This window comes from Entelurus aequoreus, linkage group LG10 (assembly GCF_033978785.1).
Source record: "Entelurus aequoreus isolate RoL-2023_Sb linkage group LG10, RoL_Eaeq_v1.1, whole genome shotgun sequence".
Lineage (NCBI taxonomy): Eukaryota > Metazoa > Chordata > Actinopteri > Syngnathiformes > Syngnathidae > Entelurus > Entelurus aequoreus.
In genome coordinates, this window is record NC_084740.1 from 71739283 (window position 1) to 71753759 (window position 14477).

The following is a 14477-nucleotide window of genomic DNA, read 5'->3' on the forward strand; positions in this document are numbered from 1 at the left end:
ATGCAGTTTGTGGCCTCAGAATTTATTGCAAATACTTGGTTGCTTTTGTTTGTGTCACAATCTTCAAAGTACTAATGCAAATGATTTGTTATTCAGGGTGCAGAGCATCAATGAAGGAGGGGAGAGTGGTTGGGTTAAACTTGCAGATATTTTGGTGCGAGAAGAGATTCAGAAGCCAGTCCTTGACCTGAGACTGGCCGGCACACTGACGGTGAAGGCCGGAGAGTCTGTCAGGATAGAGGCCGGCCTGAGAGGAAAACCTCAGCCGGAAGTCAAGTGGACAAAGGACAAAGCGGTTGGAGACAACCCCAGAATCACCTACGAGACTGGTCCTGATTACACCAAGTTCCTTTTGACCAAGTCAAAACGCACTGATACTGGAAAATACATCGTCACTGCCACCAACTCTGCCGGAACATTCAATGCATATGCTCATGTTAATGTCCTGGACGTTCCTGGCCCTGTTAGGAACCTCAAAGTCACTGGTATTGGAGCCGACAAGTGCAGAGTGGTTTGGGATGCGCCAGAGGATGATGGAGGCTGTGAGGTTGACAGTTACATCCTGGAAAAATGTGAAACCAGGAGGATGGTTTGGTCAACCTATTCTGCATCCGTAGTCACGCCATACTGCAACGTCATACGTCTTGTTGAGGGCAATGAGTACATCTTCAGAGTAAGGGCTGAGAACAAGATGGGAACTGGCCCTTCAATGGAGAGCAAACCTGTCACTGTCAAGACTCAGTTTAACAGACCTGGACCACCTGATGCCCCAGAGGTTACAAAGGTTAGTTGTAAATTTACCTGGAAATTGAAAACCAGCCTTGAATTTTACCCTATACTGTATTTTGCTTGATGTAATCTCTTATGGGATATTGACTTTACACTTTTTTGTATGGAGCACGTACTGTACGTTGTGTCTGATAAATGTCAGTCATGGCCACATAAATGCTGTGGTAAGACTCAAGATGTGTGAAAGCCTTAATCCTTACTGAGTCAAGCCCTAAACATCTGCCACCCCGTTTTGTTTTGAAAGTTTATCGATATTTTTGTGATCCAGGTGAGCAAAGAGGAGATGACAGTGGTCTGGGCTCCACCTGAGAATGATGGAGGAAAGTCCATCACCGGTTATATCCTGGAAAGAAAGGAAAAGAGGGCTGTGCGTTGGGTGCCATGCACTAAGAGTCCCATCTCTGAGAGACGCATGAAAGTCACCAACTTGATCCCCAACCATGACTATCAGTTCAGGGTCAAGGCTGAAAATGAAGTTGGTCTAGGGGATCCTAGTAAACCCTCCAGACCCGTCACAGCCAAAGATCCAATTGGTCAGTTAACATTTGCAAGTCCACTGCAATGATTAAACCCTATTCATGTATCCTATTGAACAAATAATATTTTTTTACCTCTTCAGAACCTCCTGGCCCACCTGCAGGCCTAAAAGTGGCTGACAGCACAAAGACTTCTATCACGCTTTCGTGGTCTAAACCTGTATATGATGGGGGTGCCCCGATCATTGGCTACAGCCTGGACATGAGACTGAAAAGTGAGGTGGACCCTGAAAAGCCCACAGAAGGCTGGAAGAGGATTGACACACATGGGCCACTCGTCCTCAAAGAGTTCACCATTGGGCAGCTTGATGAGAAACAGGAGTACGAGTTCAAAGTCTCTGCCAAAAATCAGGTGGGCTGGGGACGTCATGCCTACTTAAAGGAGGCCATCTCCCCCAAAGAGATCCTGGGTAAGAAACAAGATACCATTACCAAACAATGAGCTACCAAATTAATAGATTTATCCTATTTATAATCTGTCACTGATGATGTGTTTTCGTGGCAACAGAGGCTCCCGAGATTGACCTGGACGCAAGTTTGAGGAAAGGTCTTGCCGTAAGGGCTGGCTGTCCAATAAGACTTTTTGCTGTTATCAGAGGACGCCCCGCACCCAAGGTGACCTGGAAGCGTGTGGGCGTGGACAATGTGGCTCGCAGAGGTCATGTAGACCAAGTGGATACCATGTCTTTCCTGGTCATCCCTGAAAGCACCAGAGAAGATTCTGGAAAATACTCACTGACTCTGTCCAACTCTGCTGGAGAGAAAGCTGTCTTTGTTCATGTGAAAGTGCTCGGTGAGAAACAGATACAACTTTACTTATCAGTAAAAAAATATATATTTGGGAGATCACATTATTTATCATGTTGAATATATACTGCTGCAGATACACCTGGTCCCGTTGGTGGTTTTGATGCAACTGATGTCACGAAAACAACAGCTCAGCTGTCCTGGTTGCCACCAGAGAATGATGGCGGAAGCCCCATCCTCAACTATATTGTGGAAAAACGGGAAGTGGACAGGAAGACCTGGACCAAGTGCGTTGACAACCTAAAGAAGACCAGCTTCAAAGTGACCAACATGTCACCTGGCATTGAGTACTACTTCCGTGTGATGGCGTGCAACACGTATGGAATTGGAGTTCCTCAGGATTCTCCCAGGTCTTACTTGGCTGTGGACCCTATCAGTGAGTGTTAAGGGACAAACTATTTGTAATTACATTTTCTTAATCTGTGCCTAATACCTGCTGATGTTTCCAGGTGAGCCAGATCCACCAAAGAAGATGGATGTTTTGGATATTACTAAGAACAGTGCCACACTTGGCTGGCTAAAGCCCCTCAGAGACGGAGGAGCCAAGATTAACGGTTATGTTGTGGACTACCAGGAGGAGGGTGCACCAGAGGGCAAGTGGACTCCGTATTCAGTGGTCAAGGACTTAACTATTGTGGTCGTTGGCCTAAAAGAAGGGAAGAAGTACAAGTTTAGGGTTGCTGCCCGGAACTCAGTTGGAGTCAGTCTTCCTCGGGAGGCTGAGGGTGTGTTTGAGGTCAAGGAGCAGCTCAGTGAGTAAACTGGCATTAAAGTCCAACTTTCACATTCACAGATTCTGCTAATAGACTTAACAGAACAATAACTATTGCTTACTCTTGCTCCCTCAGTGGCTCCAAAGATCATAATGCCTGACACTGTGACAGTCAGAGCAGGATCTAAAATGGTCATTGAGGCCATTGTGGCGGGTAAACCCGCTCCCTTTTGCAAGTGGAAGCAGGGCAGCGAAGACGTCTTGACTTCTGATCGCCTTTCTGTCATCAAGACACTTACAAATTGCACACTTATCATTAAGAATGTGACTAGGGCGGACAGTGGTTACTACAGCCTTTCAGCTGAAAACAGCACAGCCAAGATCAACCAGATCCTCAAAGTCATTGTTATGGGTCAGTTATAAGATATATTAGGTGTGAAAAAATGTTTTGATACTTAGGTTAGTTATTCACAATCATTTGTTTTCTTTGGCTGGCAGACATTCCAGGGCCTCCCGGAGCTCCTCTTGAAATCACTGAGCAAGACATTGATGCCTGCACGTTGCTTTGGAACACTCCTCAAGAAGATGGTGGAAGCCATATTACCAACTACATTGTGGAAAGGTGTGACGTTAGCCAGGGTGACTGGGTCACCATGTCCTCTTCCTGCACCAAAACCAGCTTCAAGGTAACCAAACTGACACCCGGCACAGAGTACAGCTTCCGGGTCCGTGCGGAAAACAGGTTTGGCATCTCTGTGCCAATCTACTCCGAGAGGATGATTGCCAGATATCCATTTGGTGAGTTGCAACTGCTGTATTTGTGAACCATTAGTTTAATGTTTGCTCCAGACAAGATTGACTATAGATCTTCCATTTGCCTCCAGATCCTCCGAGTGAACCCATACACCTGCAGGTAAACAAGATCAATAAGGACTCTGTCATCCTTTCATGGGAGCGTCCGAACAGCGATGGAGGAAGCCCGATTATTGGGTACTACATCGAAAAGAAGGAGAGGAACAGTCTACTCTGGGTCAGGGCTAATGAGTCTGTGGTGAAAGCCACTCAGTACACCTGCGCCAGTCTAATCGAAGGCCTGGAGTACACCTTCCGGGTGTCTGCCCTTAACATAGCTGGACAGGGCAAACACAGCAAGCAGACTGACTTCATCACCACCAGGACTGCTGTCGGTACGAAAATCTCCTAGGAAAATACTCTTATTATTCATATGTAAATATTTTATTTTAAAAGATCTCATCAGAACACTGACCTAACAGATAACCTTTTATTTTGGATTAGATTTCCACAAACTAAGTATAATTCCTAGAAATCAAATTTTTTAATAGAGTGTACTTTTGATATAGAAACACATCACTCGATATACAAAATATTTGTTCCACCAGACCCTCCAGGTAAACCTGAGCCCATGGATGTGACTAAGAGCTCAGTCTCACTGGTGTGGACCCGGCCCGAGCATGATGGTGGCAGCAAACTGATTGGCTACTTTGTGGAGTATTGTAAGCTTCCAGAAGACAAGTGGACACGCTGCAACAGTAACTGCATCAGCATCCAGACAGAAAACTATGTGGTGACTGGTCTGGAGGAGCAACAACAGTACCAATTTAGAGTCATCGCCAAAACTGCTGTTAACATCAGCCTACCCTCAGAGCTGTCTGATCCCATCCCTGTCATTGCAGAGAATGGTAGGACTCATGCAAACATTAGCAATTCACTGATGAATAATGAGACAACAATGAGACAAATTATCATGATTATCCGTGCAGTTCCTCCTCGTGTGGAACTGGGGGTCAACATGAAGAACCTGATTGTGGTTAAAGCCGGCGCGAACGCCTTCCTGGATGCTGAGGTCTTTGGGAAGCCGTTGCCAAAGGTGAGCTGGAAGATAGACGGAGTGCCTCTTGTACTGGCAGAGGGAATGAAGATGACCCAGAAGAAACACGTCCACTTCCTGGAGCTCTATTCCGTGACCAGGAAGGAATCTGGCGACTACTCTATTGTTGCTGAGAACATCAATGGTAGCAAGTATGCTACCATTAAAGTTAAAGTGCTTGGTAAGTTTGGTCTGTGTGACTTCTCAGTATACAACTAAGCTAACATTTCATCACTGTGAGACAAACAACAGTTTATTTTGTCTTAAAATTACCTTCCCATTTGTTTAATGTAGACAAACCAGGTCCTCCTGCTTCAGTGAAAACCAGCAAAGTGTTTGCAGACCGTGTCAAGTTGCGGTGGGAACCCCCACTGGCAGACGGCGGGTCCGAAATCACAAACTACATCATCGAGAAGCGTGAAACCAGCAGGGCCAATTGGGCGCAGGTCACCTCCAACATTAGCGGACACATCACCGACTGCTCAGTCGAGAAACTTATTGAGGGACACGAGTACCAGTTCAGAGTCAGTGCTGAAAACCAGTACGGCGTGGGAGACGCTGTCATGACTGACCCTGTCATTGTCAAAAATCCATATGGTGCGTGCAGACATAATTACACTTAATGTTAGCTTGTAACCAAAATGTACACAATAAAACCTGTTATGATAATAATAATATTCATCATGTTATTATTAGACAGATGTAGGGCTAGGTTTTTGATGGCATTGTAGGTGGTATGGAGTACTGTGGTCTCTGGTGTGGGTGTGTGAGATACGTTTTGGACATATTGGATTTTCATTTATTGAGGAGTTTTAATATTTTACCGTAGAGAAGGCTTTAGCGGTGAATTAATCAAGAGTGGATAAAGATTTCTGCGGCAGAGAAAGATAAATTGTGATGCGGAAGGGGCGATTTCCTTTTGTGTGTAATTTGGTTGATGTGACGGACAAACTAAATCGTGTAGTCCAAAATTTTGAAGGCGTACTTGTAGAAGCATCAATGTTGAGCAGAAAGTGTAGAGCAACATGAAGGACTTTTGCACCAAAAGTTCAGGAAATTTGAGTTCCTGTAACTATAGGTTCATGTAGACCTATGCGGTTTGTGTTTCCACAGCATTTTACAGTTCAGGGTAGTTTATACAAATCAGGCTGATGACGAGTGGACGTGTTGTACAGTATATGTTTGACATTCATACCATGTTATTAAACAGTCAATAATAGGTCATATTTCTTCTACTAAAGTGGAAGTAAATAAAATACAAATATACAAAACGATATGGTTTAAAAACAAAATGTACCGATGTTTACATAATTTGGGCTTTCGTCAACAGAGTAACATTCAGAAAGGTAATGATGAATAATGAATGGGTCAGGCGAGTCCTAATGATCCATCTCAGCTGCAAATAATAATATATAAATGTCAGTGTTTATCTTACGGCGACAACACAAACACATCAGATTTAGAATTAGCCTGTTAGCATTAGCATTAAGTAACTTGGGTTGAGACTAATAACACAAATGGCATGTCGCTTACTACCGTTAGAGCATGTAACAAACTAAATAGTGAATATTTAATGTCATTTACCGTCTTTCAACTTGTTTACTGTCTCATCTATTTCACAAATATCCTCAATGAGGTCACAGACTCCAAGTGAGCAGCCTCACATCCAGCTGAATACTGAGTAAATGTGGTGAAAAGAGTCTGCCCACTTTTTGTACCTTTACGTTTTAAAAGGAAGTTTCTAGAAATGAATGAAACAACATTAAACTGTATAGTAGTTTAAACACTATGGCTCAGTAAAAACACTACAATATAGTTCCACTAAATTAACGTTCTTTAGCACAGAGATGTGCCCCAGAGAAGTCCCTACAACTCGAAAGTTCCTTTCTTTCTCGCTATAGTCAAGTACATTGTAATAGAAATACACAAGAAATAAGAAATAAATAAGTTATCCGTGCATACAGTAATGGCAGCTGAAATTCGAATACAACGTTTTTTGAACACCACAAAGGTTTCAACCAATCAGGGTTCGACAGCACAGCCTGCCCCTTAAAAGTTCCTCGAGAATTTTTCAAAGTGCCATCTAGCCAATAGAAACTAAAAGGTTCTTGTGGAAATGTATTTGCCCTGGTAGGTGGAAATGCAGGCGGGTATTTCATTTAACAGGGTAAATTGGCAAGTTCCTGTAAAAGTTCCTGCGATGGAAAAGGGCCCATGGTTCAGAGTAGTAGGAAGGATGAGCATGATTTCAGACTTTCAGACTCTTTGCTATGTTTTTTATTTACCATGGTAAATTGAAAACTTCCTGTAAAAGTTCCTGCGATGGAAAAGGGCCCATGGTTTTGGGTAATAGGATGGATGAGCATGGTTTCAGACTTATTGTTACATTTTTGAAAGATAAAACTGTTTGCAGCAAAGCAGTAGAAGTGAAGTCAGTGTGCTGAAACAGGAGTGGGATATGCTAGTTAAGCCAAGACTGTATTTAAAAAGTTTGATAAGTATAGAATGGTAGTAGCTTTGAAAGCAGAACTGAGGTCAAGGAGGATGAAGGTGTTGAGTGAGCCTGTTAGATTATAAGATTTGTATTATCGTTATCATCAAAGGCATTTCTCCCCATACCTGACCTATCACTGACATCTTCAGTTGTCAACTATTGAGATCCTGTCAGATTTTTTTTAAAACAATTTGGTAATTGAGTCCCACCACTGGTTGTGGTATGACATTATTAGGATTTGATTGATCAAAGAGTTGTCCAGAGGTTTCGCTGGTTATCATGCATTGTTATTATCATTATCAATCCTTCCAAATATACAGTGGTGAACGCTAATCAATATTTGCCTAGTCAAATAGTTAGACACAAGGTTGTTGTTTCTGATGAGAGATCGTTATTTTACCTCAGATGTTCCTGGCCCGTGCGAGCCGCCTGTCATTACCAATATCACCAAGGACTCCATGACTGTGAGCTGGAAGGCGCCAGCTAACGACGGTAGAGCAACCGTCCTCGGCTATATGGTAGAGAAGCGTGAGGCAACAGAGTTGACCTGGGCCAAGGTCAACCGTAAGCCCGTGATTGACAGGACCATTAAAGCAACTCAGCTAACTGAAGGCTCTGAGTATGAGTTCAGAGTCATTGCCATTAACAAAGCTGGGCTGGGCAAACCAAGCGACGCATCCAAAGCTGCTCTGGCCGTAGACCCCGTCTGTGAGTATATTTTTAAGAATTAAAGATTTTTAAATTATCATTCAAATTAAGTGTAAGTACCATGTGGTGTCATTCCAATCAATGCTACTCTTCTCCAGATCCTCCAGGCCCACCTGCCTTCCCTAAGGTGGTAGATTCTACAAAGAACTCCATCAGCCTGAGCTGGACTAAGCCAGCCTACGATGGTGGTTGCGAGATCATTGGCTACCTGGTGGAGTGCAAACTGGCAACTGCAGAGAATTGGACCAAGTGCAATGTCCCCAAGAAGCTCCAGACCACCAAGTTTTTGGTGACGAGCCTGATGCATGACATAGAGTACCAGTTCAGAATCACTGCTGTCAACAAGATTGGTTACAGCGAGCCTAGCGAAGTCCCTGGAAACCACATGGCCAAGGACATCCTCAGTATGTTCCTTTTTTTTAATGTTCGTGCTTCTTGCCTAATACCAATAATCTTGACCCATGATCTATTTTGGTTTAACTACAATAACCATGATCCTCAGAATGAATACAGCTAGCTTGCATGGTCAGTTATACCTGTTTCTAAAAAGAAATTATTTGTGCTTTGCATAGAACTGTATGCTTTTTCCACTTGCTGTATGCATTGTCATCAGCCAAAATTAAACTGCATGAATCTAACAGGCTGACTAAACAGAGTAATCAAATCTAAATAAATTAATAAACCTGTCTTCAGTTGCTCCAGAAGCGGAACTAGATGCCGACCTGAGGAAAGTGTTGGTTCTCCGTGCTGGCGTCACCCTGAGGCTCTACGTTCCTCTTAGAGGTCGCCCAGCACCAAAAGTGACATGGAGCAAGGTGGACGCTAACCTGAAGGACCGAGAGGGTCTGCTGATCAAGACATCGGAGTGGGATACCCTGCTCTTGATTGAAGACATAAACAGATATGATGCTGGCAAATATGTGCTGACGCTGGAAAACAGCAGTGGTTCAAAAAGCTACACCATTGTGGTCAAGGTTCTAGGTAAGATATCACATCAGAAATGTTTGTCTCTCCCTGTGACTTGCTCATGTTTCTGGCCTCAGTCAAAAAATCAAGATACGTAAACAAATTGCATCTTAGGGCAAAATAAAACATGCTTGTGAGCTATACTGCTTCTGATACAACTATCTCACCCTCGCTTTAGATTCTCCTGGGCCACCTATGAACCTGACAGTGAAGGAGACCTCTAGAAACCATGCTTGCATCACCTGGGATCCACCACTGATTGATGGCGGTAGCCCCGTCAAGAGTTACATTGTTGAGAAGCGTCTGGCAGAGAGGAAGGCATGGACCTGTGTGTCAGTAGAGTGTCACAAAATCTCCTATAGGATCACCAACCTGGAGGCAGGGCAAGCGTACTGCTTCAGAGTGCTGGCCGAAAACGCTTATGGTATCGGTGAAGGCTGCGAGACCACAGGCAGTGTGCGAGCTTCAGGTATTCATAGCATAATCCACTGATGCTTTTTTGACACAAAGGTCACCCAAGCCACCACTTTCTCAGTTCTGATGCAATCCTTGCCCCTCCAGAGCAACCTGGTCCAGTGGTGGACTTGAAGGCCAAGAAGACCACCAATGATTCTATCATTCTGGCCTGGAAAAAGCCTATCAGTGATGGCGGAAGTCATGTCAGTGCATACATCGTGGACCAGAGTGAAGGCGTGCAGTGGAAGCAAATCATGAAGGGAAAGAATACTTCACTGACGGTCAGTGAGCTCACTGAGGGCAATGAGTACTTTTTCAAAGTCAGGGCACTCAATGAATCTGGAGAAGGGCCGCCCACTGAACTCAGTGCTGTTGCCAAGGACCAGTTTGGTAAGAACTAATAGCTATGCCTTGCCCTATATGGAACACTATTCTATTTGCGTTTTGATTTGCATCAATTCCTCATTTGCCAACACCACTTGTTTCCAGTGCTGCCTGACTTCAACCTTAGCAGTATACCTGACGGCTGCCAAGTGGTGAAGGAAGGCACTACTATCCGCATTAACATCCCCATTATCGGTGTGCCATATCCCACTGCCACGTGGAAGAAGGGTGAAGTGGTCCTTGGAGACACTGGGCGCATGTGTGTTGAGGCGTCTCAAGGCATCACCACCCTCTTGATCAGAGACTGCCAGAGAGTAGATGCTGACACTTACACCATCAACGTCAAGAACAGCACAGGCTCCAAAGATTGCAAGTTTAAACTCAAAGTTGTTGGCAAACCTGGCATCTGCACTGGACCCATAAAGTTTGATGAGATCACAGCCGATGGGATCACCCTGGAATGGGAGCCACCCAAAGATGATGGGGGTGCAGAGGTGTCCAACTACATTGTAGAAAAAAGGCGGACAACAGACAACAAGTGGGCCACAGTGGCTTCAGCAATCCAGAAAACCACCATGAGAGTGATTCGTCTACACGATGGAACAGAATATATATTCAGGGTGTCTGCTGAGAACAAATACGGTATTGGCGAGTATCTGAGGTCAGATCCAGTCATCGCACAGCATCCTTTCAGTGAGTATTCAGAATCTGAGTTGAAGCTAAGTCAACTTTTGTGCTTTAATCAATTCATTCGTAAAATTTGTTTTAAAGTACTAGTAGAATGAAAAAACAAGTTGCCTCTATATTGAAGCTATTGTCATATACTGTATATCTGACTTACAACACCAAAATACCTACCAAGTTTGCAACTAAATAGATATTAACAAAATAGTAATAATTTCATGGAGATTCCCAAGTCTTTTTGAGAGATAATGAGCAAACCTGTCACCTGGTCCGTAGCGTTGAGGTGGGAACCATAGATCCTTTCCCCAACAGCAACAATGCTAATCATTCACTTTGTAAAAGCAACAAAAATTACTTTGGAAAAAATTATGATCCAGAATCTTATAGTTTTTAGCCTGAGTATAAGGAGAGTGAGCGATATGTTTTAGAAGCTCTGTGCTAAACAGATCCAGCTTTAGTAAAACACTAAGCATCATGTAGCACTATTGCTAAGTGCTAAACAATAAATACAAACAACAAACATAATAAAACAATCACTTACTGAACAATGTCCACTCTCACTGCGATGACGACTGATAGGAGGTTTGTATCTTCCCCCTTAGATGAAGAATGAATCACAATCCACACAAAAGGTTAAAAGGAAAAGTTGCTGCCTGCCCACACGGTCTTAGGTTGCCGTGTCTTTGACTCCGGATGTAAATTCAATGTCACAAATGAACAACTTCTAGATTAATGGCTAAATCCTATTATCCAGATGAGAGGCATGATTTATAATCTAGAATAACTTTGATGAGCCAAGATGCAATGCAGCAGCATTACACAGGTTGGCTCACAGTACAGCAGCATAAGCTAGTAATTAGCTCTCTGTTATCAATGTGTCGCTAAAATAATAGTTTGTCTGCGTTAGCCCTTTTAATAACAATATCGGTAATATTTAGTTATTATTCAGGTCACGATATGTAAATAGAGTTGGCGGGTTTTGAATGGTTATTTAGAGAGCTGTGTGGGTGGAACAGAACGCCCCTATTGAGACATTTTATTTATTTACAACTTAAAATAAAAATAGTTTTAAAGCATATGTGTTAATGTGTTACAGAGGGATTGTGAATGATAAACAGCACATATCTTTCTAATTTTTGCATATTTCCGGTATGACTGATCTGGTGATATGGTCAGATTGCAGAAGCGTTCCCACCGTGACGTTGTTCAACTCCGAATCTACGGAAATTGCAAAAGACATTTAGAGCGGATTATTTAAAATCGCCGTCTGAAATTCTGGCATTCTGTGATGTTTAGACAATATTTTCACATACTATTGGAATTGAAAATACAATTAGAAATGGTTTAATGCAGTGGTTGTCGAACTTTTTTTTACTAAGTACCACCTCAGAAAACATTTGACTCTCCAAGTACCACCATAATGACCAACATTAAAATACTGTAGCATAGTAGGCCTAATTATTCATAAAAAACAAGGCAGAGGCTTTATTTAACAGTATGTTTCATATGTTTTGGCCACCGTAACATTACACACAGTTTGAATAAAGGAAAATAAAAATTGGCGTACCACTGGATGGAGCCCGCGTACCACTAGTGGTACACGTACCACAGTTTGAAAATAACTGGTTTGATGGATACAAGGAAATACAATTAAGCATATGAAGGGGACGGTGTGGCGCAGTTGGGAGAGTGGTCGTGCCAGCAACCTGAGGGTTCCTGGTTCGATCCCCAGCTTCTACCAACCTAGTCACGTCTGTTGTGTCCTTGAGCAAGACACTTCACCCTTGCTCCTGATGGGTTGTGGTTAGGGCCTTGCATGGCAGCTCCCGCCATCAGTGCATGAATGTGTGTGTGAATGTGGAAATAGTGTCAAAGCGCTTTGAGTACCTTGAAGGTAGAAAAGCGCTATACCAGTACAACCTATTTACATTTAAGTCAACTATTTTTTCCGTTCTACTAGTACATTAAAGTAGCTGTTTTCACAGAATGTGCTCTTAAATATTCAGTCATTTCTAACCCCAGAATCTCTTCCTCTTCCACTTCCACTTCCAGATGTCCCACAGGCACCAGCTCCTCCAGATATAGTCAGTATACGCCACGAGTTAGCCATCTTGACCTGGGCTGATCCCAAAGACACAGGTGGCTCCCCAATTACAGGTAACTGACAGTGATCCTGGCAATGTAAAGCTAATCTAACATGTATAGAACATAGCAAAAAGTCATTTTGTGCACTTTGCAGGTTATTATGTGGAGTTTAAGGAGAGGAACAGTCTCTTGTGGAAGCGAGCCAGTAAATCTCCTCTAAGAGTAAAGGAGTGCAGAGTCACAGGTCTGATAGAAGGACTGGAATATGAGTTTAGAGTTATGGCCATGAATGTTGCCGGTCTTGGGAAGGCCAGCAAAGCCACTGAGGCGGTGGTTGCTCTTGATCCAATTGGTGAGTTATGTGCATTTAATTAAGATGTCTTAATACTCTTAAAGGCAGAATTTCCTTTGTTACGTTTCTTCTCACAGTCGTTTTCTTGTCTCTTGTTAGATCCCCCTGGTAAGCCTGACGTCATTAATGTCACCAGGAACTCAGTCACTCTGATTTGGACTCCACCCAAATATGATGGCGGTTACAAGCTCATTGGCTACATGATAGAGAAACTTGAAGCTGGTACTAAGGCCTGGATGAAAGCTAACCATGTCAACATTCAAAGATGTGCCTTCACTGTGACCGACTTGACAGAGGGAGCTCAGTATCAGTTCCAAATCAGGGCCAAAAATGCAGCTGGTGCAGTCAGTGTTCCCTCAGAGAAGACCGACCTGCTAACTTGCAAGGATGAGTATGGTAAGCTATTTTAATCAGGGTTCATATCAAAAAACATATTTGTTTTTAATGTTGCATCTGGCAGTGTAACGTGTTGCATAACTTGCTTTCTTTACTTCATCAGAACCTCCAAGCATCACCATTGAACCAGACATGAAGGACGGTATATCAGTCAGAGCGGGAGACACGATCGTGATCTCTGCTTCCAAGATTGCAGGAAAACCTCCACCGACTGCTATCTGGTCGAAGGGAGGCCGTGAATTGAAGAACTCTGACATTGTCAATATTACCAGCACCCCAACTTCCTCCTCTCTGGCTATTAAATATGCAAGCCGGAAAAATACCGGAGAGTACACAATTACTGCCAGCAACCCGTTCGGCATCAAAGACGAACATGTAAAAGTAAAGGTCCTGGATGTCCCAGGACCTCCAGGCCCGATTGAGGCCAGTCATATTTCTGCTGAAAAGTGTACCTTGAGCTGGCTTCCACCAGATGAGGATGGCGGTAGCTCAATCAAATCTTATATCCTTGAGAAGCGAGAGACCAGCCGCCTACAGTGGACCAAGTTAGCTGAAAATGTGATGGACTGCAGATATGCAGCGAGCAAACTGATCAAAGGCAATGAGTACATCTTCAGAGTATGTGCTGTAAACCAGTATGGCACTGGAGACTCAAGCCAGTCTGGTCCAGTCAAAATGGTCGACAGTTTCTGTAAGTTTAATCGATCTTATATGTTGCTAATCATTCCCTGTTTTGTTAGTCTTCCTGCTAGTTTATTATTGTTTTGTCAGTTTAGGACTTCCAATCGTTATTCCATTTCATTCGCAGGTCAAGTTAATATCATATGAAATTGTTCATCATATGGTTGAAATTATTAACGCTGAAAATGTTTTTTTCCCCTAAAGGCCCACCGGGCCCACCCTCAATCCCAGAGATAGATAACGTCAGCAGGAACGCTGTCACCATTTCATGGAAGAGACCAGCACAGGACGGGGGATGTGACATCAGAGGCTACTGTGTTGAAAGGAAAGAGAAGAGAGGATTGAGGTGGGTCAGGGCCTCTAAGAGAACAGTCCCAGACCTGCGCTTCAAGGTGCAAGGCCTTAGCGAGGGGGTCGAGTACGAGTTCAGAGTCACTGCTGAGAACAAGGCTGGATTTGGAGATCCCAGTGAGCCTTCACATCCAGTGATGACCAAGGACATAGTGTGTAAGTAATTTAACAGTAAAGAGGTGTCACAT

General features: G+C 43.5%; 1 protein-coding gene across 1 annotated transcript in view; it reads left to right on the top strand.

The window, feature by feature from the left end:
• Positions 1-14477, top strand: part of ttn.2 (titin, tandem duplicate 2) — a 216303-nt gene that overhangs the window by 155912 nt on the left and 45914 nt on the right. Inside the window, 23 exon segments of the mRNA XM_062061968.1 lie at positions 97-784; positions 1058-1322; positions 1409-1735; positions 1834-2118; positions 2209-2508; positions 2582-2884; positions 2981-3256; positions 3343-3642; positions 3729-4031; positions 4245-4544; positions 4626-4913; positions 5027-5329; positions 7632-7934; positions 8033-8338; positions 8628-8915; positions 9079-9369; positions 9462-9746; positions 9846-10433; positions 12477-12581; positions 12664-12861; positions 12961-13257; positions 13361-13948; positions 14143-14445. Of these exon segments, the coding sequence (XP_061917952.1) occupies positions 97-784; positions 1058-1322; positions 1409-1735; positions 1834-2118; positions 2209-2508; positions 2582-2884; positions 2981-3256; positions 3343-3642; positions 3729-4031; positions 4245-4544; positions 4626-4913; positions 5027-5329; positions 7632-7934; positions 8033-8338; positions 8628-8915; positions 9079-9369; positions 9462-9746; positions 9846-10433; positions 12477-12581; positions 12664-12861; positions 12961-13257; positions 13361-13948; positions 14143-14445 (7490 nt within the window).